Genomic DNA, 23,882 nt, shown 5'->3' on the forward strand with positions numbered 1-23,882 from the left:
AGAGAGAAGGACTTGAGCAATGCAGGAAGGCTCAAGCAGCCACCTAAAAATATTAATGTAGAATCCGCAAGCCGATAGCTCAGAATCTCTGTTTAGCTTGGGTGTGTTCAACTCTTGTGGGCCTTTGTGCAAATCTTGTAACTTTTCCATGCATCAACTTTTCTTTGGCTACTTACCAGGGTCAGAGAAAGGCTGATCCTTGAAAAGCACTCAGAACAAAAAGTCCAACAGGATTTGACTAAATGAAGCATTTGATTAGTTATCACTAATAGTATGATGCAAGCCAGGAAGGACTATTAACTCCTTGTTTGTCAAATTGGCTTGCTTTTGTATTTGGCCAGGGCCCTCAGAGCTCTGGCCAAACAGCAGGGTTTCTGCATGTGCTCTGGCCTCCCTGAGGACCTCACAAGGAGCCAGAAACTCTCAGGATCCAAGAGAGGTCTTTAGGAGAACGAGGAGAAAGGGCATGGGTACAACCACAGGGAGAGGCCGCCTGTACCGTCCACACACATACAGGGGGTGTGTGTTAGCTGTTTTTACAGCTGGAAGCCATTCTTGAGCTCAATCTCTAAAACTAATTTTCCAGTCTAAGTCCTCGCGGTGATGCTGACCTTTGGGTTGATTATACGAGAGCAAATGAAAGCTTTCCCTCTCCTCCAACACATCCTTCTTTGACTTGAAACATGTGACAAGGCTGTTACCTCCAGCAGATGCTTTCTGGATGAATCAGCATTCTAAAAGACAGAGGCCCCAGGATGTGCCAACATCAACAGAATCAGCAGGGATTAACAAGAGAGAAGGGGAACAGCTGAGTGGATGCAGCCTTCAAGCAGGGGGTCGGTGGTAACATCTTCAAAGTTGGCAGCCCAAGAATCTTGCTGGAAATGAAGGGTGAAAGGGCCAAAACTGCTTCTGCAGAGTCCTGAACAGACCCCACTGGGCCAAGGACTAGGGTCTTCTTTGAGAAGTTGGGATCCTAAAGGTCGAGAGCATATCTCTGAGGATCCCGATGGCCTTTAGGCAAAAAGCATCCTCAGTGCCAAGGTACTTAAGAGTCCTTTTCAGATGCATAGCCTCTGGGGCAGCAATTGATTGTTTCCTCATTACCACATTAAAGTCTTCCTTCCTGGCTCTTCTGCTTCTCCGCTCTTCTGTGAGGAAGGGGGAGTAAGGCCACAAACCATATTCCAACCCAAGGAGAGGGCTTTGAGGTTACGGGGCTCAATCCTTATGGGAAAGAAGTTATGCCACAGGATCTAACTGATGTTTCCTCACTGTTCCATTTTCTGTCAGCCTCTAGTCCTGGGTCATGTTCCCTTGTATATATTTCCACAGGACCTGCCTGGCAAGAGAAAAAAAAAGTCCTTCCCCTTTGGGACTCAGATGTCTCCTGTGGAGATCCATTAGCTGATGTTTGCTACAGCCTCCTTCACTTTCCCCTCTTCTGCTTGTATATCCTCATTTTCCTTTTCTTCCTTTATCTCCAGTGTCCTTGAGGAATTCATCCACAGCACTGACTTCATCTTTCACCTCCATGCAAGCATTTCAAATCTATATCCCTCTCCTCAACTCTCCTACTGAATTGCAAATGATCTTAGCACCAGACGTCTCCACGTTGTTGTTTCACCTGCACTGCTGCCATCTTAGCATGTTCAAAACCAAGTTCATTTTCTCTCCACACTGGCTCCTCACCTGTGTCAGTCTGAGTTTAACCAGAGAAGTCAACTCAGTAAGGGATATATATTGCATAAGGCCAGTATGGATTTGAAAATTGCTCTTATGCAATTGTGGGAGCTTGCTGACCAGTCTCCATATGGCTGTTAGAATCTCTGAGTCTAATGCTGGAGCTTGAAGTTCATGGGGGCAGGCTGTAGAGAAGGAAAGCTATTGTTATGCCCAGAATTCGTGATCCCCAAAGACCACTAGGGAGTCCGATGCAAAAGCAAAAGAGCCTTTATTCGAGCTAGCTCGAGCTCAAACCCCTACCTGCACCGACGCAGCGGTGAGATACCAGAGAGAGAGAGCGAGTTTCAAAAGCACAAAGGTTTTATTGGGGCCTAGGGGCAGTTGGTGAGGTAATGGCTGTGGCCTCAGCCGATTGGCTGGGGAAGGGTCGTGGCCTCGGCCGATTGGCTGGGGAAGGGTCGGAGTCCTGTTACGCAGGTCGCTGGGCGTGTTTTGATCAGGAAGTTTGAACGGGTGAGCGGGAGGTTACTCAAGGGGAGGAGGCGTGGTCTAGGTGAAGGACACAGAACAAGATGGAGTCGGCTGGCGTAGGCCCGCCCTTTCACTATGAAGTGCGGGGAGGACATCAAGTGCAGACTGGAACCCACAAGCTTGAGCTGGAACTCCGTGGGGAAGGGCTATAACCTGTGACAGTTCTTGTTGCCTCTGACCTTGGTGATGAGGGTATCCAGCAGAAGCGGGGCTCTTTATCACAGAGCTAAACACATACACCTGACCTAGGAGTCAGGCTGAGGGAGGATCGGGGAAGGTAGGGCACTTGCAGGCCCAGCTGCTGCTTCATATCAACGAGGTAAGTCAGCAAATTGGCAAGGTGAGAACCACAAAATGGCCACTGACTGCTTCCCTTCCAGCCTCCAGATTCCCCGAGAATCTCCCTTGTGACTGACCCTAACTGGAAATAAGACAATGAATTCTGGGAAATGTAGCTCAGTCTCGCCAAGTTGACTCATTGCAAAGCCATTAAAATTCACCCCTAGTCAACTTAGCATACATATATATCTCCTTAAAGTATACTTAATCTCCGAAGAAAGACAATGTTAAAGTCCTACTTCTGCATAGCATCATACAACTATCCCCCATACAACTAAAAAAAAAAACAAAACAAAACAAAACAAAAAAACGCTGTTTCCCCAGAAGAGAATTGCAAAGTTCCATTTTTGTCCTTGAGTGATGTTCATTCTTTTCCAAGCTGGTTCGCATTCTTCCTTTGATATCTTATAATTTAAATCCTGAGATATAAAGTTAAGTATTACTAATACATCTTGTATTAGATGATAAAGGGATGTAAAAGAAAAACAAAAATATCTGGTTAACATATATGGAAACATCTATATTAATTTTTTTTTTTTTTTTTGGGACAGAGAGAGACAGAGCATGAATGGGGGAGGGGCAGAGAAAGAGGGAGACACAGAATCGGAAACAGGCTCCAGACTCCGAGCCATCAGCCCAGAGCCTGACGCGGGGCTCGAACTCACAGACCGTGAGATCGTGACCTGGCTGAAGTCGGACGCTTAACCGACTGCGCCACCCAGGCGCCCCTATATTAATTTTTTTAATGTTTATTTATTTTTGAGAGAGACAGAGACAGTATGCTAGTGGGTTAGGGGCAGAGAGAGAGGGAGACACAGAATCAGAAGCAGGCTCCAGGCTCTGAGCTATCAGCACAGAGCCCAACGCGGGGCTTGAACTCATGAGCCGTGAGATCATGACCTGAGCCGAAGTTGGAAACTCAACCGACTGAGCCACCCAGGCACCCCTGGAAACATCTATATTAAAATAAGGAAGAAATATTCATAACTATTACAATCATTGTCTCTGCAATGGTCACATGGTCCTAGCTGATATTTGTGACTAGTCTCTTCCTACATTGTACCTTTGCATATTCTTTTTGCTCTCAGCAGGCACTTCGGCTGCTGGCCATGGTTTTTGCTTGGTGGAGTGACACAAACTTTCATTCTTGAAGGCTCTGGGATATTAGCAGCCTTGCCTGAATTGGGTTGTTATAGTTTTCTGTTGACTTTAATTATAGGACATGGGCATATTAAAGGTACCTTGAGGATTTCCTGCTTTCCAAATACTCTCCTTATGCCCATCGTGTGGTAGTAGCAACACAATTTCTCCCTGATAGTCAGGATTAATCAACCCAACCAGAAAGTAACCCCCTTCTCTGCTGTTCATTCAGTGACACGAGGAACCCAGAGGGCCCAGGCAATGGTCTCAACTTCCATTTCAGTGGAATCATTGTTGGATCCCTTGGTGGAAGCATTCCTGTCTTTGGAACTAAGACCTCTAGACTCGCAGAGCCTATACATCATGGGGATGAGAAGTTACATTTTGCTAATGGATCACTAGAGCTAACAGTGACTAGTACACTTCCCATTTTCACCACTGTACCCCTGGATTGGTGAATACTGGTTATGATCGTAACAGCTTCATATATTGGATCCTGACTCAAAGCAAATACAACATCCAGGAGGACCTTGCCCAGTCCTGCAGTGCACTTAGCTGGTGCATTAACTGTGTCTTCAAAAGGCCACTCTACTTCCTTTTTTTTTTTAAATATTTATTTTGAGAGGGGGGGGGGGAATAGGGGAAGGGCAGAGAGAGAGGGAGAGAGAGAATCCCAAGCAGGCTCCGCAGTGTCAGTGCATAGCCCAGTGTGAGGCTTGAACTGAAACCAAGAGCCAGACATTTAACTGACTGAACCACACAGGCACCCTAAGGCCACTCGACTTCTCTCAAGCTGCTTCAGGATGAGGGGGACATGGTAAGACCGGTGAATTCCATGAGCATGGGCCCTTTGCCTCATTTCATTTGATGTCAAGTGAGTCCTTTGATTGGAAGCAGTGCTTGTAGAATACCATGATGGCACACAAGGAATTCTGTAAGGCCATGGGATGGTGATTTTGGCAGAAACATGTGGACAGAGAAGGAAAACCCATATCCAGTGTAAGTGTCTATTCACAGAATCAGGTAGACCACTCCAAGTCCTTCCTCCTAGGTGGAATTGCCCTCAACATTGTCCATCGGGGCTGTCAGAGAGTAGGGCTGCGGTGTTGGCCACTCTCCGCTACCATTTCAGGTGGTATTTACGTGCCATGCAAAACTATCTGAGGTGTTTCTTCCTCAGTCAAATGGTCCTAGGGAACGCTGCATCAGGCCAGAGATGTATGTTGGAAGAGAGAAGGTAACGTAGCAAAAGGAGGTGCCATGGGCATTTGGGCCACTTCCTAATTCAACTTACTTCTACTTTGGGGGCCTGCCCGAGCCTGACTACGTATACAGTAAAACCTTGGATTGTAACTTGTTCTGTGAGTGTCCCACAAGACGAGCAAACATTTCTAATACGTTTTAATTTGATAAACAAGCGATGTCTTGTAATACACCAAACGTCACATGATCAAAATTGAGCCGATGGTTCTTAAAATTCGCTTTGATATGTGAGTGCTTTGGATTACAAACATGTTTCTGGAACAAATTATGCTTGCAAACTAATTTCACTATATATCACTTCCATTTGATGATAGACTGATGCTCTGCACACCCAACTGTATGGCTTGGCATTGGACAACACTCAGTTGAAGACAGGCAGCTCAGACTACATGGTAACTTGGTGACCCATGGTCAGGGATTCAGTCTCTAATAATGCCCAGTGGCAGGCCAGAATTGTTTCTAGAAAGGAGAGTAGTAATCAAGAAAAGGTGGCAGGGATTTACCACAAAATTTGAAGGGTCAGGTTTTGCTTCACCTATAGGAGCTTGCCAAAGACTTCAACATACATCCCTATCTGCCACTGACACCTTGAGTGCCACCTTGACCCGCTCCAGGGCCAGCTTGCACAGTGGCATCTTTTCTCGTTCTGAGCCCCACTCAAAGCTAGCATTTCCTAGGTCACATTCATACCGTGCCTCTTTGTTTTAAAATTTGGGGGGCAAGCCTGATTGGCCTGCCTGGGACCCGTGCTTACCTCTCTAATGACGGTGTCTCAGGAATAAAGTTCTATCATTGACCCAACCTGATTCCTGTAACCACACCTATGACCAAGACTTGGAGTGGCTGTGGTTGGCAGGTCCCCTCCAAAACCACATGGGCAGTTCCCCAAATGATGTTTTTCTGGGAATCAATCATCAAGACAAGTGAGGGAAATGCCCTTCCCTGAGGTGAGATAAGGCTTTGGTAAAGTCCTTCCCCTCACAGAGAGGCCCATTTGTGCAGAGAGGTCTCTGAGTATATTTCAGCATGATTATTCTTCCCCTCCCCCTGCCAGAGCAGGTGGGGTCTCTCTTGGACCTTCATCGTGAAAACCTGGTAGGGTTCTTGGAGGTAAAGCCCACAGCAGTGTGGGAGTTTCTGCCGTGGCTCAGCCCCAGGAGTTTCTTATGCTCCTAATTGTCCACACTCAGCTCCTGGCAATTTTTCTAGATGGCCATTTATGTGTTCCTACCAATGTATGGGTCCTGGTGTTTTCTGCTCCAGGCAAGCCGATCTCCACTGTGACTGTCTGAATATGCCTGTCTTTCAGGGTAGTTAGTGACGGGTGACGATTTGCCCTTGAAAATGCCCTTCTTTGTTGGATCCGAGAAAAGGCACTGATTTTCCTGCTTGCCCAGCCTTTTCTGGTTGCCAAGACAGGAATGATGACTTCCAAGCACGTGGCAATTGAAACTGAAAGCCGTTAATTACCTTTTTATTTATTTATTTATTTTTTTTTAAATTTTTTTATTTTTGGGACAGAGAGAGACAGAGCATGAACGGGGGAGGGGCAGAGAGAGAGGGAGACACAGAATCGGAAACAGGCTCCAGGCTCCGAGCCATCAGCCCAGAGCCTGACGCGGGGCTCAAACTCACGGACCGCGAGATCGTGACCTGGCTGAAGTCGGACGCTTAACCGACTGCGCCACCCAGGCGCCCCGTTAATTACCTTTTTAAAGCTCTGCGTTTTTTTATTTCTCAATTCTCGGTATGACCTCCTGTTCCTACTTTATAAAAGCATTTTCCTTGAATCTGTTACTGAATATGCCAAATAGATATTTTCTAAAATTGCTTTTCCTTTTTTGTAGCTTATTATTTTTATAAAAGAGGTGATTTCCTTTGAATCTTTAGAGCAAAAATATTCCCTTTCCCTTACGCTGGGGACATTTTTCATACCCTAGAGCTTGTATTGTTTCATTCTGAATATTTATCTTAAGGAAGAAATCTCTTTAAGCCAGGGGATTGTAAACAGATACTATTCTTGGACTGGCCTTAGCTTTTTGATCTTGATCTCAAGCATTCTTACCTTAACCCTCTCAGATCTGGATATTTGATACATACCTATCCTATCAGCAAAAGTTCCAGCCCAACGCACCCTATCTCTCTGCCATTCCTTTAGCATGATTCCAATAGACTGAGGTCAAATTTCCTTGTCCTTGTCTTGAGTTCCCAGAAACCTGCAGTCTACTATCGTCTGTGGTTCGTATGGCAACAGTATTAAAAAGCTAATCCATGGGGCACCCTCGATGGCTCAGTCAGTGGGGTGTCCGACTCTTGATTTCAGCTCAGATCATGATATCATGGTTATGAGATTGAGCCCCGAGTCAGGTTCTGTGCTGACAGCATGGAGCCTGCTTGGGATTCTCTCTCTCCCTCTGCCCCTCCCCCAACTCAGGCTTGCTCGTGTGCTCTCTCTCTCTCTCTCTCAAAATGAATAAACTTTTTTAAAAAGGCTAAATCCACTATATCTCTGCCACTCACAGTATAGCCCCAGAGCTGTGCTGCCCTCCCTCTCTCTCTCTCTGTTTTTTTTTTTTTTTTTCATTTTTTTTTCTAGTGAGTCATGTTTATTGATTTTATAAAAGCATTGGCCAATGATGGATTGGAAATTTTAAAATAATAGTCCCTCATGGGGCGCCCGGGTGGCTCAGTCGGTTGGGCATCCGACTTCGGCTCAGGTCACGATCTCACCGTCTGTGGGTTCGAGCCCCGCATCAGGCTCTGTGCTGACAGCTCAGAGCCTGGAGCCTGCTTCAGGTTTTGTCTTTCTGTCTCTCTCTCTTCTCCTCCCCCACTTGTGTTCTCTCTATCAAAAATTGATAAACATTTTTAAAAAATTAAACATAATAGTCCCTTACTACAGATAGTTTGAGAAGCATTGATTTAGGCTGCATCACTTTGGAGTGGCTCCTTGACTTTGAGAAACGCCAATCCATTTCCCAAGGTACAGCGAGCCACCAACTTTCCCCTCAAACTTCAGGCCCTTAACTCTGAAAGAGAAGAACTGGTTTGAAGGGGGAGGAGAATGAGGAGGTGTGGGAATGTGGCCGGGGCACGGGGATGGAAGGGCCTTGACTGACGTCCTCAGGAAATCTGTCTCCTGCAGCAGGTAGGTGGCTGTCAGGTCCTCCTTCAGTGTCGTTTCTAACTTGACAAGCTCAAGGCAGAAATTGGGGGTGAATCCCGGGAAGCCTCCTCCTTCCTCTGCACAGTGGGTCATTCTGCTCTGACTCGGGATAAGACTGTGGTGTTTAAGCCAACCTCCTCCTCAACATGGCATAGAGGTTGGGCTCTCACAGCACCAAGTGGGAAGCCACTCTCCCCTCCTCTCTATCTGTGTGCTTGGTTTTTGAGATCTAATGTAGAACGATCTACTTACCATTCAGAGTCCGTACAGCATTGCTGCCTGGAGAGATGTTTGGAACCTTCTTCTCGCCTGCCTAGCTTGCTGTCTCACGCCAACAGCGTCTTTTTTTCAACTCGTTAATAGTTACGTCCAGCAGGACAGGAATGAGATCACAGCTCTGGGGCTCCCCCTGAGTGACTTCTCTTCCTGTTTCCATCAACTTATTACCCCATCTTCTGGGTTCAGGTGTTAGACAGATCTATGAATCTACGTAACCCTCCCATTGTCTAGCAAGATACTGTGGGATAAACTGATAACCTCTCTTCCTCCCCTTCCTCTGCCTTCATCCCTTCTATCCGAGAGAGACCTGGAATAATAGTAATAGTAATGGGGCACGTGGCTCAGTCAGTAGATTATGTGACTCTGGCTTTCCCAGTTGTGGGTTCAAGGGTGTGGAGCCTACTTAAAAAAATAATAAGAGTAATAGCAATAATAATAAAATCTGATTGGAATTTTCTTTAAGGTAGCAGAGAGAAAAACTTTTTTTTTACCATAAAAAACTTGGTATAACATTTTATTTTTAATTTTAATTTTATTACAGTTAACATACAGTGTTACATTAATTTCAGGTGTACAACAGAGTGATTCAACACTTGTCTGCATTACTCGGTGCTCACCCTTCGTTTTTTTCACCCCTCATCCCCGCATCTGTAACCATCTGTTCTCTGTAGTTCAGAGTCTGTTTTTCGGTCTGTCTTTTTTCCTTTGTTCGTCTGCTTTGTTTCTTAAATTCCACGTATGAGTGAAATCATATGGTATCTGTCTTTCTCTGACTGACTTATTTTGGTTAGTGTTATTCACGCAAAGAGTGCATAGCACGGAGTGTTTAACAAAGAGTGTATAACATCAAGAGTGGTATTTCGTCTAATTCAGCCAGACTCAGGGGCTAGGAGAGAGCCACGTGTTCCTTCTCAGCCCCGTGATAGAATAGAATTGCTAGTTTTTATGAGGAGAGCTTGCTTCAGAGGTGATCTAGAAAAGGAAGGCCACTGGACAAACTAACTGGAATCTGGGGTGTGCATTCACTTGTGCTCATGAGCCTAGAACAGTTGTTCTCCACTGGGGGCAAACATTCCCCAAGGAGATATTTGACCACGCCTGGCATTTTTTGGTTGTCACGACTTGGAAAATGAGGTGTTTTACTGGAGTCTGGTGCACAGAGGCCAGGAATACTGCTAAACATCCTTCAATGCACAGACGGCTACTCTCCTCAACAAAGTAGTATCCAGCCCCAAATGTCAATAGTGCCTAGGTTGAGATGCTGGCCTGGAATTTAGCTCATTCTAAAACCTGCCCCACTGAGCACAGGGGAACAAAAATATGCATCTGCTCAGGGGTGCCTGGGTGGCTTAGTGGGTTAAGCATCTGACTCTTGATCTTGGCTCAGGTCGTGATCTCACGGTTCATGGGTTCGAGTCCTGTGTGGGGGTCTGCACTGACAGCATGGAGCCTTCTTGGAATTCTCTCTCCCTCCCTCTCTCTCTCTGCCTCTACCCCACCCGTGCTCTCGCTCTCTCAAAATAAATAAACTTTAAAAATTTTTTAAAAATATGCATCTGGTCAAACTCCAGGCCACATCCCTAAAGATTCTAGTTTCATCGGTCTGGGAGCCAGTCCTGACATGGTATTTTCATGAAGCTCACTGCCCCCCCCCCCCCCCCCCACTTCTTGTGGGTGGAGAGACTGGTCTGATGGAGGCTACAGATGAGGCTGATGTCCCTCATTTTCTTGTGACTGGTGGGGGCGTGGTTATTGAAGGGTTGTTGGCTCCTTGGGAAGGGAGCAGCAGTGGAGAAACCCACAGATGCAGAACCCCCCCCCCCGCCCCCCACCCAGCCCTAGAAAAGATAAGATGGAAGTTCAAGGCAGGAGCTTTTGTGAAAATTGGGAAATGGGCTTGCCTCTAGATAAAAGAATTCAAAAACCTTCTGGATGGATGTTCCCAGGGCCCTTAGTCTACCTGGTGGATCAGACTGCTTGTGGCGAGGAGAAAGTTCCCTTCTACCATGTATGTGGCCCTTGCCAAGGCACAGAGCTCCCTGCCCCAAAGGTGGCTGGATTTGGGCTCCCACTTGCCCCTGCCTCCAGGCACCTTTGTACAGTGCACAACCTGACACAGCAGCCCTGATCAGAATTTGCCTTAGCTAAGATCTCTTTGGGGGCAGGAAAGGAGCGAGGTGCTGCCTTGTGGGTTTACAAAAAAACAAAAAACAAAAAAAATTGGGGGAAAGCCTGTAAGAAGAAACCAGATCCGTACTGCAGGCAGCCTAGAAACCCTATCCTGATGCCAGGCCACAGGGTGGAGGTTTCAGGCTGGTCCTGGTGTCCTTGGAGGTGGTAGAGAACAGCCCAGGAAATGGGGAACTCTGGTTGCAGAAAACTACAACAGCTGGATTCCCCAAGACTGGGAGTGAGACAGGGAACTTTCTGTGCCTTGCGCTTGTCCATCAGCCGACCCTGGAAAGAGAACCTCAAGCCCCATTCATTCCAAACCGCAGTGCAGCTGGCACCCAGTCCAGCCCTTGATTCATTCCCTTACAAAAGAGAAACAGAAACGCTGTAGTGTGGACCTTGATGCCGGCAGAACAGCACACCTAAGTTCAAATCCCTTCTCTGCCCATAAGGGTGAACTGGGCAAGTTTCCAAGCATTGGTGTCTTCTTGGGTAAAATGGGCATAATATACCGAACTTGAGACGTGCTCATGCGAATGTGGCCGTTAATAACGGGCGGCAGCGGCCAACGTGGACCCGATCGGTTGCCCCCTCTTTCTGTGTGACTCACGCAGCTCTCTGCACAGATAACAGTGTGGGGGCCCAGGATCTGGGAGGCGGCTGGGCACCAGTGTGCGTAGTCGGGGTGAGCGGAATCGGAGAGCAGGAAAATATTCGGGATCATCTGGTGTCCTAGGGCACGCCCCTGGCGCTCTCTGGCCCTGGGGGGCCAGTCCCGATTCCAGAAGAAGCGCTGGCACCAAAGGAGGGGCTGGGTCGGAGCCCCGGACCGCGCCAGCGTCCCGGGGAGGAGGAGGGAGGAGGGCAGGCCCCAGGCGGGAGGGAGAGAGGGAGGGATAGCGGCGAGAGGAGGAGTTTTCCAGCACGGCTTCGCCCGCTCGCCGCGCAGCCCCTCGGCTGCGTCCGTCTCCTCCGCCCCCTTGGAAGCGCGCAGCGCAGCGCAGGGAGCCGAGCGAAGTGCCGGCGCGCCATGGGGAGCTCCGCACTCCGGGCCGCGCTGCTGCCGCTGCTGCCGCTGCTGCTGCTGCTGCGGGTCCCGCCGAGCCGCGCCTTCCCAGGTAGGGCCGGAGGCGGGGCAGCCTCCCCGGCGGGGCGCCTTTTGTCTGCCCCGGACTCGGCTGCGGCGGCCCCGGGGAGGGGTGGGCGGCGCGCGGCGGACTCGCCTCTGGGCGCCGGGAGGGGAGAGCCGGCCGTCAGCCCCCTCCCGCCCGGCGCCGCGGACCCTCCGCGTCTGGGCTTCCAGGGGCCCCGGGCCAACCCGCGTTGGCGCCCGAGGCCACGGAGGGAAGTTTGGCGGCGGGCTGCTTTCTCACCACCTGGAGTTGTGCCTGTCACGCCGTGGCGCGCGGCTGAGGCCCAGGGGGCCGGCAGCTGGTCCTGGAAGGCGCCCCTACCCGCTCCCACCGGAGGTCCCGGGCCACCCCTGGGGCTGCAGGGCACGAGCCACGGGAGAGCGGCTCTTGTGGACCGCACAGGCGGGGCCTCTCCCGCACCCCCCAACCCCCCCTGCTGGGGATTCCGAGAAAGTCTGCGCCTCTGGGAGAGAGGTGCCAGCTGAGAGTGGTGACTTGTGGCATGCGCTCAGTTAGCCCCAGGGAAACTGGACGGCACACGCGCGGCTCTGCGAGGCAGGGGGTGTGGCTTCTTGTTGCTGGGGGGCGTGGTCTCTAGCATCTAAGGGGCCCCCTGGTGTTTATTAAGACTCTCTTGGTGTTAAAAACCACCTAAAACCTTTGGCGATGTCCTTCTAAAAAGCTTCAGCTGACTCCCTCCTCTGGGAGTCTTAGGTTAGCTGAGAGCCTCGGGGGAGCGGGGCAACATGGGCGCACCCCTGTGTCCCTGGAAGGGAGAAGAAATCCAGGGGCGCATTTTAATTTAGTGCTGATGGGAAAGTGGGTGACATGGGCTTTAGGGCGTGCAAACATTTGGCTTTGCGTTCGACGCTGTGGGCAGTTTAAATCCGTGGTCTGAGGAATGAACCTACCAAGTTCTGGGTGACAGACTGGGGGGGAGGGAGAGGCGGTGGAGGGTGCCCAGATAGTGTGCTTGGGAGATGTAGGGATGGTTGCTGGAAATACTCCGCACATCCCCAAATGATTGAGGGAATCAAACAAATGTATAAAGTGATAAGCAGGAACATTTGTGTTTTGAGCGGTCTCTAGTAAGTTTTAAGCTGTTTGGTTGGTAGAAACTGATTCAGGGCAAAGTCGAAAGGAGACGTAATCCTCGGCCCCAGGCAAGTGCCATTCCCATGGCCCCCACTCCGCTTTATCGGGAGTTGGAGTTGGGTTAAAATGAACCTAGAGGAGAAGGGGAGGTCAATACTGGACAGGGAGCAGAGGAGAAGTTGAGTATCTACAGGCAGCCCTTCCCGCTGAAGCGAGAGGTGTCTCTGAGCTGCCTGTACATCTGCTCCTGGAGCCTTTCGCAGCCAAGGGGCCTCTTCTCTTTTTCCATCTGACCTCCCTCTGCTCTCCGTTCTCCCAGCTTCTACCCTTATATAGCGTAGCCTGCTGCCAGGGCCCAGCCATGCACAGAATCATGGGTTTGCCAGTTTGGGTACTCCTTTCTGTCTTTGGAGAACTGCCCCCTGGCTAGCTTGGCTCTCTCTGCCAGCCAGGAGGCTGCCCCCAATTTGGCACCTCTCGGTGGGGTCTCTCAGGAAATGTGCCCTGCTGGGGCTGTTGAATCCAAAGGAGTCCAAATCACAGGTTTGGGAAGGCTGGGGAGGGGAGACTTTCTAGGCCAGTGGGTCCCCAGGCAAATGATGTCAGCTGAGGTCACCCTGAGTGCTGGGTGACAGAGAAGTGTTGCAGATCATTTCAGAGGCACTCCCGGAGGCAAGTGGATTATGTCTCCAGTGAGAGAAGGTGAAAGGCCTGGAATCAGGAACCTCTGAAAGAGGGAGATGGGGATGAAGGGCCCCATCACCACCCCCCTCCATTATATAACTGCCTGAGGTTTAACAGCAATCTGTCAGAGTGAGAGTAAATCATTCCCATTCTGACTCCTAGAAGGTCTCTGGAGTTCTTCCATTTTTGAATTTGCAGCTTTCCTGGCCATCTGATTCATTCTTTAATATTTTTTTTTAACGTTTATTTATTTTTGAGACAGAGAGAGACAGAGCATGAACGGGGGAGGGTCAGAGAGAGAGGGAGACACAGAATCCGAAGCAGGCTCCAGGCTCTGAGCCGTCAGCCCAGAGCCCGACGCGGGGCTTGAACTCACGGACCGTGAGATCATGACCTGAGCCGAAGTCGGACGCTCAACCGACTGAGCCACCCAGGTGCCCTTGATTCATTCTTTGTAGCCTAGCAGACAGTGTCTATAAAAATCCTCACGAAATCTATAGAAAGTTCATAGCAATGTTGTCTGTGTTTGTATGCCTACAGGAGGAGTTTTTATTCTGTTCTTTTGTTGTTTTTTTTGAGGTATAATTGACATGTAACATTATGTTTCAGGCATATATCCTAATGACTTGCTATTTATTTATATTGTGAAATGATCAGCACCAGAAATCTAGTACCATCAGTCACCATATGTACTTACAGGTTTTTTTCCTCTTGATGAAGACTTGTGAGGTTTACTCTCCGAGTAACTTTCAAATATGCAATACTGTATTTGTAACTGTAATCACCATGCTTTATATTATATCCCCAAGACACATTTTTTTCTAACTGGAAGTTTGTAACTTTTGACCCTTTTGGCCCATTTTGCCCACCCTCCATATCCCCCCCACCCCAGTTTTGCAACCACCAATCTATTTTCTGTGAGCTTGGGTTTTTTTGTTTGTTTTGTTTTTTAGATTCTACATGTAAGTGAGATCGTATGGTGATTTGTCTTTCTGTCTGACTTATTTCACTTAGCGTAATGTCCTCAAGGTTCCATGTTGCCAAATGAGTATGGCAAGATTCTATTCTTTTTTATAGTTGAATAGTATTGCCTTGTATATATATACATACACCACATCCTTTTTATCCATTCATCTATCGGTGGGCACCTGGGTTGCTTCCATATCTTGGCTGTTGTAAATATTGCTGCAATAGACATGTGGGTGCAGATATCTTTTTGAATTAGTGTTTTCATTTTCTTTGGGTAAATACCCAGAAGCGAGTGCTGGATCATAGGGTAGTTCTATTTTGAGTTTTTTGAGGGACCGCCATGCTGTTTTCCACAGGGGCTGCACCAATTTACATTCTTGCCAACAGTGCGAGAGGGTTCCCTTTTCTCCACATCCTGGCCGACACTTGTTGTTTCTTGTCTTGTTGATGATAGCTATTCTAACAGGTGTGAGGTAATAGCTCATTGTGGTTTTGATTTGCGTTTCCGTTTTTATTCTGCGCTTAAACCAACTGTTGCGACCTCATTTACACCTGAGAGTTTGGAGGTTCCCTCCACCTCCTCCTGCAAGGAGGGCTGAAGTTGGAGACTGAGCACCGGTGGGGACTAAGGCTCCGTGAACCTTACACCTGGAGAAAACCTGGCCAAGTAGTGTGGTTTCACCGGTCAGGAAAACCGGATGAGGTTTGCTAGAAGCCCAAGCAGACCACGTCAGCCGAAGCAGTCCTCCAAAAGTGCCGCACTTGGAGATAAGTATTAGGAACTGAATACCTGGCTCAGGCCATACAGTTAAAGTCTCTCCAGGAACAGCCTAAGCTGGAAATTTCTATTTGGGGTTAAAACGTGTAAGGAGCTGACGGAATTCCTCTTCATTAAAAAGGGGGGAGGAAAGGGGGAATGCTGGAGAGAGCAGGACATTCTCATCTAGCATTTTCTTCACCGAGAATACTTCCAGTCCAGTGTATTGGTGTTACTGCTTCTCCTTTCACAGATGTGTGCACTGACAGACACCAGAAACCATCCTTCAAAGCAGTGTCTTTTTTTTTTTTTTAATGTTTTTATTTATTTTTGAGACAGAGACAGAGCATGAGCAGGGGAGGGGCAGAGAGAGAGGGAGACACAGAATCCGAAGCAGGCTCCAGGCTCTGAGCTGTCAGCACAGAGCCCGATGCGGGGCTCGAGCTCACAGACTGTGAGATCATGACCTGAGCCGAAGTCGGACGCTTAACCGACTGGGCCACCCAGGCGCCCCATCAAAGCGCTGTCTTGAAACGCTCCAACCTCATCAGCCCTCACACCACAATTGAAATAGAGTCCCTCTCTTTTCAAGGATTCCTAGAACATTCTCACTTTTAGTCTCTCTCATTCTAACTCATGGCCAGATACTGTTTATTTATTTTAAAAATTTTTTAATATTTATTTTTGGAGAGAGAGAGAGAGAGAGAGCAAGCATGAGTGGGGGGTGGGCAGAAAGAGAGGGAGACACAATCCAAAACAGGCTCCAGGCTCTGAGCGGTCAGCACAGAGCCCAATGCGGGGCTCGAACTCACAAGCTGTGAGATCATGACTTGAGCCAAAGTTGGACACTTCACTGACTGAGCCACCCGGGCGCCCCCAGATACTGGTCTTTTAAAGTACAACTTCACTTTTATCACGTTACTCTCCTACTCAGAAACCTAGAGCAGCAGCTCCCTGTCCTCTCTCAAGTTACCTAGAAAGTTCTCAACTGTTTGCAGGGGAGTGTACATTTGCTTCCAGTCCAAGTTTTCAGTCTTTCTCCCCTGGTTTCCTAAAATGTGGCCAAAATACACTACCTGTTTTTGCAGAGCTTGACTCACATTTTTCCTCCTCTTGACGATTACTATTTCCTGCACCTGGGATGCTTCCTGCGCCCCTCTGCCGCCCAGCCACCTGTCTGCTCAAATTCTGCCCACCCTCCCATGACTTCGTCTCTTGGTTGAAACTTTCACGTGGTCCCTTGAATGGGAAGCTTCTGCCTTCCTTTAAACACCCACGGCGCTTCATGTTTCTCTTGTAGTGTTTGTGACACATGCCGTACGCTGACTTATGTCTTTCTTTTCATTTCCCATGGTGCCTAGCCGAGCCCCTTGAGCCAAGTGGCTATTTGCGCTTATGGAGTTAATAGCCCTATAATTTGGCTGATGGGCCATTGGAGAGAAAGGGGCTGAGTGAAATGTGCGCAGGTAAACAGGGCTTTGTGCCACCGTGAATCTGCATGCGTAGGGACTGTGGCTTGCTGGCCATAGAGGTTGCTTTTAAATCCATGAACACCCTCTGTTTAAGCAATAACCTTCTCTGTTGGGGGCTGTAAGGCAAGAGACTTACTGCAGCCACAAGCTGGAGCGTACATTTATTATTTTTGTTGGCCACTTTGCTACAGCCCCTTCCAAAGTGGTTGAATGGTTTCCTTAGTAAAGGAATATGTGTGCTACATCAGTTCCCCTTTCAGAGAACGCAACTAAAATGGGTAATTGAAGGGGAAGATTGAGTTTATACAGAGGAAGGTTACTTTTGCCAGGCTATAACATAGTACGAAATTGTGGCAGCCAAGTTATGATTAATACCCAGGTTAAAGATTAACTTTCAGCATAGCAGTGTGAATGGGCTCCAGGTCCTGGGGAGTTTCTCAAGCCAGCCCCTTAGTTCACCATTGTGTGATTTCTTGACTGTCAGCGTTTTTGGGCCATTGTTTATGGGAGTCTGTTAAGCCTGAACTTTTCTCTTGGATGTTTGAATGTAGATCTGAAATGGAATCAATTGTTCCCTTTTCTAATGAAACCTGGGCTCTACCCAGAGACCGACTTTTTATTTATTTAATTTATTTTTAAAGCTTTTTAAAAAAGTTTATATATTTATTTTGAAAGAGAGAGAGTGCGAGTGGGGCAGGGGTAGAGAGAGAGGGAGACAGAGAAGCCCAGGCAGGGTCTGCGCTGTCAGCGCGAAGCCCAGCGTGGGGCTCGAACCCACAAAACCATGAGATTGTGACCCAGCCGAAACCAGAATGGGACACTTAACTAACTGAGCCACCCAAGTACCCCGATACTTACTTTTTAAAGTGGACACTGAATGATGGAGTGCTTGGGACGATAGGGCAAAGAAGGTAGGGAATTCCTTCTCTTACAGCTTTCTGTCTTCTGGAGAAATAGACACTGAGTTATCTATGGGGGCGGGGGGCAGGGTAAACGTTGTAGCACAGGTGGGTCAACGGGTCCTGGTAGCTCAGAGGGCGGCAACGCAGTTAGATGGCTGATGCCAGGGACAGTGGCACTGCAGGCCCAAGGAAGGTTAATGGAGGTTGCCTGTGGGCTTCTCTAAGAACACTTGGAAATTGGAAACAAAAATCTGCATGGGTGTTTTTTTTTCTGGGGAGAAGGTCCTTATCCCAATTCCGAACCACTCTTCACTAGGTCATCTTCGCGACTTCTGTGAGATGTGCCTCAATGGGCACACAGATCCACATACAAAGTAAGACGAAATTGCCGGAGCAGGGGAACTACGATTGAACCAATAAGCGGGTGGGGGAGGGGGGAGTCTCGAGTTGTAACCAGTGGTGCAGTTTCTCATTCTTCTTGTTTAAAAAGCAACACCAAACAAAGCGGGTGTAATCATCGATTGTAGTTGTATTTCGGGCTGGGCTGGCAGCTTGGTGTACCCCTTACTTTGCACGGCATCTGTGCCCTGAGGGAGGGTCATTAGTCAATATTTGTGCATCGGTTGACGAACTGAAATAATTGTGACAGAGAATAAACATTTTTTTTTAATTTTTTTTAACGTTTATTTATTTTTGAGACAGAGAGAGACAGAGCATGAACGGGGGAGGGTCAGAGAGAGGGACACACAGAATCCGAAACAGGCTCCAGGCTCTGAGCTGTCAGCACAGAGCCCGACGTGGGGCTCGAACTCACGGACCGCGAAATCATGACCTGAGCCGAAGTCGGCCGCTTCACCGACTGAGCCACCCAGGCGCCCCTAAACATTCTATTTCAAGTATCCCTGCAGGATTTAACTGGAATTTCCAAGATGATAATTCCCAAAGAAAAAGGAATGCAAGGTAGCAAGATGTCAGAGGAAATTTGCACTGCCCTGAACAAGGACCTGTCTGGACAGGCAACAAGTCAGGGCATGGTTAATTGTTGAGGCTCTTGGATTTCAGATCACCCTGGGACACTATTCCAGGAGACTTAGAAACTCCAGAGAGCCCCCAGGGGTGGGATTTTCAGATAAAGATATAAGGGGAAAGCTTGTGCAAGAGAAAGGTCACTGGTGGCATTGCTAAGCTCCCAAGTTTTCCAGATGATAATTGGTTTCACCTGGATTGTACGGTTTGCATGGCGCCCTCGACCCAGAAACCTCTGGAGTGCTCGTTCCCGAGCGGCATGATTCACTCACCCGTAATCCTTAGCTCATACTGGATGCGTCTTTATGCATTGTTCCCCAGGGAGAAGATAAATGGGTTTGGACATAATGGCTTGGATTATCCCAGAGGTTTGGGGTTGTAAATTGAGTATATTGGTTTTAAAACTTTTGTGTGTGAGTAATAGTTAGACAAATCCAAACATAGAATTGGGGGCCGACTTTCTGCCTTGGCCTTGAAATAGCATTGCACTATTTCTTCTGCCTTGCTCGTACAGTGACCTGTCGTGTTGATGGGTCACGTGTACCAGCAGCTCGTTTCACCTGCTGTCACTGGCTGTTTGCAGTGTCTACCTAGTTGTGCCTAATGAACATTTATTTCTTCAATGCCAATTGTACCCCAGGACCCTCTGACTGATGGATGACTCTGGCCTGCCATTTGCTGTGTGGGTGGCTGAGCTGAATGGCCCTGCCAGTTCCAGGGATCCAGGAATGTTCACAAAAACTGGTTAAATTAGGGCCACAGGGCAAAGATTGAGCCAAGGTTTGGCAGGCCCCTTGTGGAGTGGAGAGGAAGTGGGGGCGTATAGGAACTCTGACAGACTTGTTGCCACTGACTCAGCATTTGTCAGACAAAGGCTCTAATTCCTTTAAATATCCAGTGTTGAAATCCTGTTTCCACTTAGATTTTAATTCAGCTTTCCAAGGGGTGGAATCATACTGTTTCCCCATTAGTTACTCATGGATCTGAGGCCTCCAGCCATGTGAGCCGATCTGGGCTCTCTGGTTCATTTTGTGTCCTCACGGCAGCTCTCAGTGGGTCTGTGGAATGAAATCTGCCAGGGAGAACGCCTCTAGCCAGTCTTGACCCTGCTGAGTGTCCCAGGCTCTATCTAGATCCCCAGAGGAGTTTCCCATCCACATCTAGGCTCCCCGGTGTGGGCCACCTGATCTCTGGAACTGTGGAATCTCAGACTGGTGGGGCCCCGAGATGCAACTCCCTGTGTCTTAGTGATGAGCCTCCGAGGCTCAGTAAGTTGAAGGGGTTTGTCTGGGGTGACATAGGGCGTGAGAAGCAGAGCTGGATTTAGAGCTAAGTGGTGGCCCCAGAATTCCAATCACTCTCCCCCAGGCATGCGCCAAATTTGGTTTTTGAGTGGCTACTTCGCGTTCGGACACCATCCCGGACACCGGCGATGGGCAGGCTGGAATCAGTTGGACCGTGCCCGTTTGCTGAGGGTGAAATACACCCGTCCGGGTGTATTTCGGCATGGTTGTGTATATCAACACTTAGCTGCAATGTCAGGCTCTCATGCCCGGGGCTGTTTGCACGTTCCTCCAGGGCTGTGAGCCCCAGATGCTCCCTCTCTATACCACTTGCTTTGAGCTCCCCAACTGGTATGTCAGGATATTATTAACAGCTTGATTGAGATCCCATACTATTCACATCCCATACTATTCACGCATGTAAACCAATTTGGTGATTTCTAGTGTACTCACAGAGTTGTGTGTCCATCACAATTTTAGGACATTTTCATTAGCCCCAGAAGAAATGCCACGCCCCTCAGCCGTCACTCCTCACCCCCAAGCCACTAGCTCCAGGCACCCGTTCATCTTTTTTGTGTCTCTACACATTTGTCTCTTCTTTACATTCCATATAAATGGAATCATGCCATATTTGTCCTTTTGTGTCAGGCTTCTTTCACTGAGCATAATGTTTTCAGGATTCATCTGTGTTGAGGCAGGTATCAGTACTTGATTCCTTTTTATGGTTGAATTTCATTCCATTGTGTGGTTATAGCAGCACATTTTATCCATTCATCAGTTAATGGACATTTGAGTTGTTTCCACGTTTTGTTTTGAGAGAGAGAGAGAGAGAGCATGCGCATGCAGAAGGGGCGGGGGAGGAAGAGAAAGAGAATGAGAATGAGAATCTTAAACAGGCTCCATGGTTAGTGTGGAGCCCAGCATGGGGATTCGATCCTACAACCTTGGGATCATGACCTGAGACAAAATCAAAAGTCGGACACTCAACTGACTGAGCGATGCATGTACACCTCTACTTTTGGATTATTATGAGTAATGCTGCAAACATTCCCCTGGGTTTCTGTGTGGGCATGTGGCTTCATTTCTCTTGGGTATATACCTAGCAGTGGAATTGCTGGGTCCTATGGCAATTCTGTGTTTAACCATTTGAGGAATGGCTATTTTCCAAAGCGACTGCAGCCTTTTCCATTCCCACCAGCAGTTGTGTGGTGCTTCCAGTTTCTCCACACCCCCAGCAACTCTTGATATTATCTGTCATTTGATTGAGTGGTATCGTTTTTATCTCAGGTCATTAACAGCCTCCACTCAAGGACTGAACCAGAAAGCAGTGTCTGTTCTGCCAACTACGGCAGGATACTGGTGAGAGTCACCTAAGGCTGCCTGCCACCCTTTCACTGCTGGCTGCAGGTCACTGCTAGTCATCGGGCACCCTTGGGCAAATCAGAAGAACATGCTGTGGGGGCGCCTGGGTGGCTCAGTCGGTTGAGCATCCGACCTCGGCTCAGGTCATGATCTCACAGTTCGTGAGTTTGAGCCCTGTGTCAGGTTTTGAGGCGACAGCAAGGAGCCTGCTTGGGATTCTCTTTCCCTCTCTGTCTCTGCCCCTCCCCCGCTTGTCCTCTCTCCCTCCCTTCCTCTCTCTCTCTCTCTCTCTCTCTCTCTCTCTCTCTCTGTCTCTCTGTCTGTCTCTCTCAAAAATAAACATAAAAGAACATGCCCTGTGTGGTTACATGTAATTCCATGGGCACGGGGCTTGGTCAGGAGACAGACTTTGGGCTAATTAGGAAAAGGATGGAGACCCACCCAGGAGTCAGGATTGAAGAGCGCAGGGCAGGATGATTTGAGACCCCGCTTGCTTTTTTGGTGGGTGTGACGGTGTAGGGGATAACCCGAACAACCTCACGTGGATGTCAGTGGCTCACCCCAGGTGGGATGGAGCTATGGACCCCATATTTGTTCACAACTTGTGGCTGTCTAAAAGGAGAGAGAACAAAGCAAAACAGAAAGCGTGCTTGCATATCGGCAGCATCCTCCCACGTGTGAATCCTTGGATCCCCCGGGAGCAGGTCAGAAATGCAGAAGTTCAGGCCCCACCCGAGATCTACCAAATCCGCACATGCATTGTGATCAGATCCCTCCGCGATCCTTATCCACAGTGAAACTTCAGAAGTCCTGGTGTGATGAATGTGTTCAGCCCTTTGCCAAGTCAGGGCGGCTTGCCTGTTTCTATCTGCTGCAGAAGGGCTCCCTTACCCGCCTCCCCCTTTTCCTGTTGGCTTTGCCTTCATCATGGTCCTCTAGACTTCCTAAGTTCCCAACATTCCTGAGATAAGCCTGCACAGCCTTTAGGTCTCTACTCCCTCTTGTAACTCAAAAGCCAAGCCAGTCCTTAGGAGGACCTTGACTTCGTGTCCTTTGAAGTCCTCCCGCCTGGCCTAACGTCCAGCCTTCCGGCCGCAGAACCGTCTTCAGTGATTGGTGACGGGGCCCTTGCATGGCTGTGCCCTGCAGCTAGGCTGTGCCTTAGAAATCTTAGAAGGCTCCTTAAGAAAGCCACAAGATTGTGGTCGGGCCCTCCCTTCCCTCCCCAGCAAGACCTCGTCCTGCGACTGAGAATTGCTAAACAGACACAGGGACTGCACATCTTTGTGCTAGAAACCAATGCCCCTGCTTGAGGGAGGAGGCAGCCCCTGGGATGATGCGTGAGATCAACACCAGCGGGGAAGTCAGAAGAACACACGCAGCCACTCACGCTCAGCACCCCAAACCCCACGAATTGGGCAAGTCGGGAAGACTGAACTGGTAACAGCAATAAAGGGGGAGCCTCCCACCTTTTCCAGGGGGTGGGTCAACTCTGTATTCTGCTTTGGCAGATCCGGGCTGGGGATGAGTCATCCAGGCCAGGGGTGTCCCAAGTAAGTGTGGGCAGGCCACGTAGGGCCCACTGCCTGGTCTTGTGTGACCAGTGAGCCAAGAATGGTTTTCAAGCTTTGAAATGGTTGGAAAAGTCAGAAGGAGAATACTTTGTAGCATGTGAAGGTGTTATAAAGTGCAGGTATCTGTGTCATTGGAGCACAGCCATGCTTATCTGTTTGGGAACTGTCTATGGCTACTTGGTGACAGGATGGCACAGTTGGGTAGCTATGACCCAGACCAGGTGGCCTGCAATGCAGAAAACGTTTATTATCTGGCCCTTTGCAGAAAACGTCTGCCACCCCTAATCTCGGGCCTTGCTACTCAAGGTATGGACTGAGAACCAGCCTCATGGGGGAGCTTTAGAGGCCTGTAGAATCTATTCTTGCCAATTCTCAGCCAAGGCCTCCTTTCCTAAGTCAAAGCTGGAGGCAGACTGGCCTTTGCTACTTGCTGACAGACCTTGATGCAGTGAGGATTTCTGGGCGTCTTTCCAGATCTGCTGCCCTGCCAGGACCTTGCTATGTGGTGTGGCCTGCAGCACTCCACCGCCCCTTACCTTGGTGCTGAGGGCTTAACTGGACATGTCTTTTGCCAGGTGCTGTTCTTTCAGGAGCCTGTAATCTTTCTGCCAGTCAGGACTGTCCCTAGTAGAAGATCTCCCAAAGCGGCTTCCCGGAAGTGCTTCCCAGAGAGGTTCATAGATATTCTAGGGGTAGCAGAATGCATTGTCATTGGGAAATGCAGGGTTAGGTTTCTTTATTATAGCAGGACTGCGGAGGGTCATTGATATGCTAATGACCCTGTTACCCTCAGGGAGAGGACAGCAGAGACTAGTGAAGACCACAGACCTGCAAGGGCAGCACCACCTGGGAACTTATTAGATATGTAAATTCTCAGGCTGCACCCCAGAGCTGCTGAATCTGGATGTGAGGGGAGGTGGGCCCAGAAGTCTATTTTTTTCCTTACATTTTTTTAAATTGACATGCAAGTTAGTTAGCATATAGTGCAACAATGATTTCAGGAGTAGGTTCCTTATTGTCCCTTACTCGTTTAGCCCATCCCTCCCACA

At 48.8% G+C, this 23,882-nt stretch overlaps 1 protein-coding gene and 1 long non-coding RNA gene across 3 annotated transcripts in view; one reads left to right on the forward strand and one right to left on the reverse strand.

Annotated features, from left to right (window-relative positions):
* Nucleotides 1–5,657: 5,657 nt before the first annotated feature.
* On the reverse strand, nt 5,658–7,727 carry LOC145714122 (uncharacterized). Its single transcript, XR_014136789.1, has 2 exons — nt 6,668–7,727; nt 5,658–6,429 (listed from the first exon to the last, which is right to left on the reverse strand). It is a non-coding gene; the product is annotated as an uncharacterized LOC145714122 (long non-coding RNA).
* Nucleotides 7,728–11,473: 3,746 nt separating this feature from the next.
* The window catches only part of SRPX (sushi repeat containing protein X-linked), a 111,537-nt gene continuing 99,128 nt past the window's right edge, over nt 11,474–23,882 (forward strand). For both annotated transcript variants that reach the window (XM_081793263.1, XM_081793264.1), the window contains exon 1: nt 11,474–11,694. In XM_081793263.1, coding sequence (XP_081649389.1) covers nt 11,607–11,694 — 88 coding nt within the window. In that variant the 5' untranslated portion in view covers nt 11,474–11,606. The remainder of the gene's footprint in view (nt 11,695–23,882) is intronic.

The sequence above is a fragment of the Panthera onca genome, chromosome X, assembly GCF_046562875.1.
Source record: "Panthera onca isolate mPanOnc1 chromosome X, mPanOnc1 haplotype 2, whole genome shotgun sequence".
In the NCBI taxonomy this organism is placed as follows: domain Eukaryota; kingdom Metazoa; phylum Chordata; class Mammalia; order Carnivora; family Felidae; genus Panthera; species Panthera onca.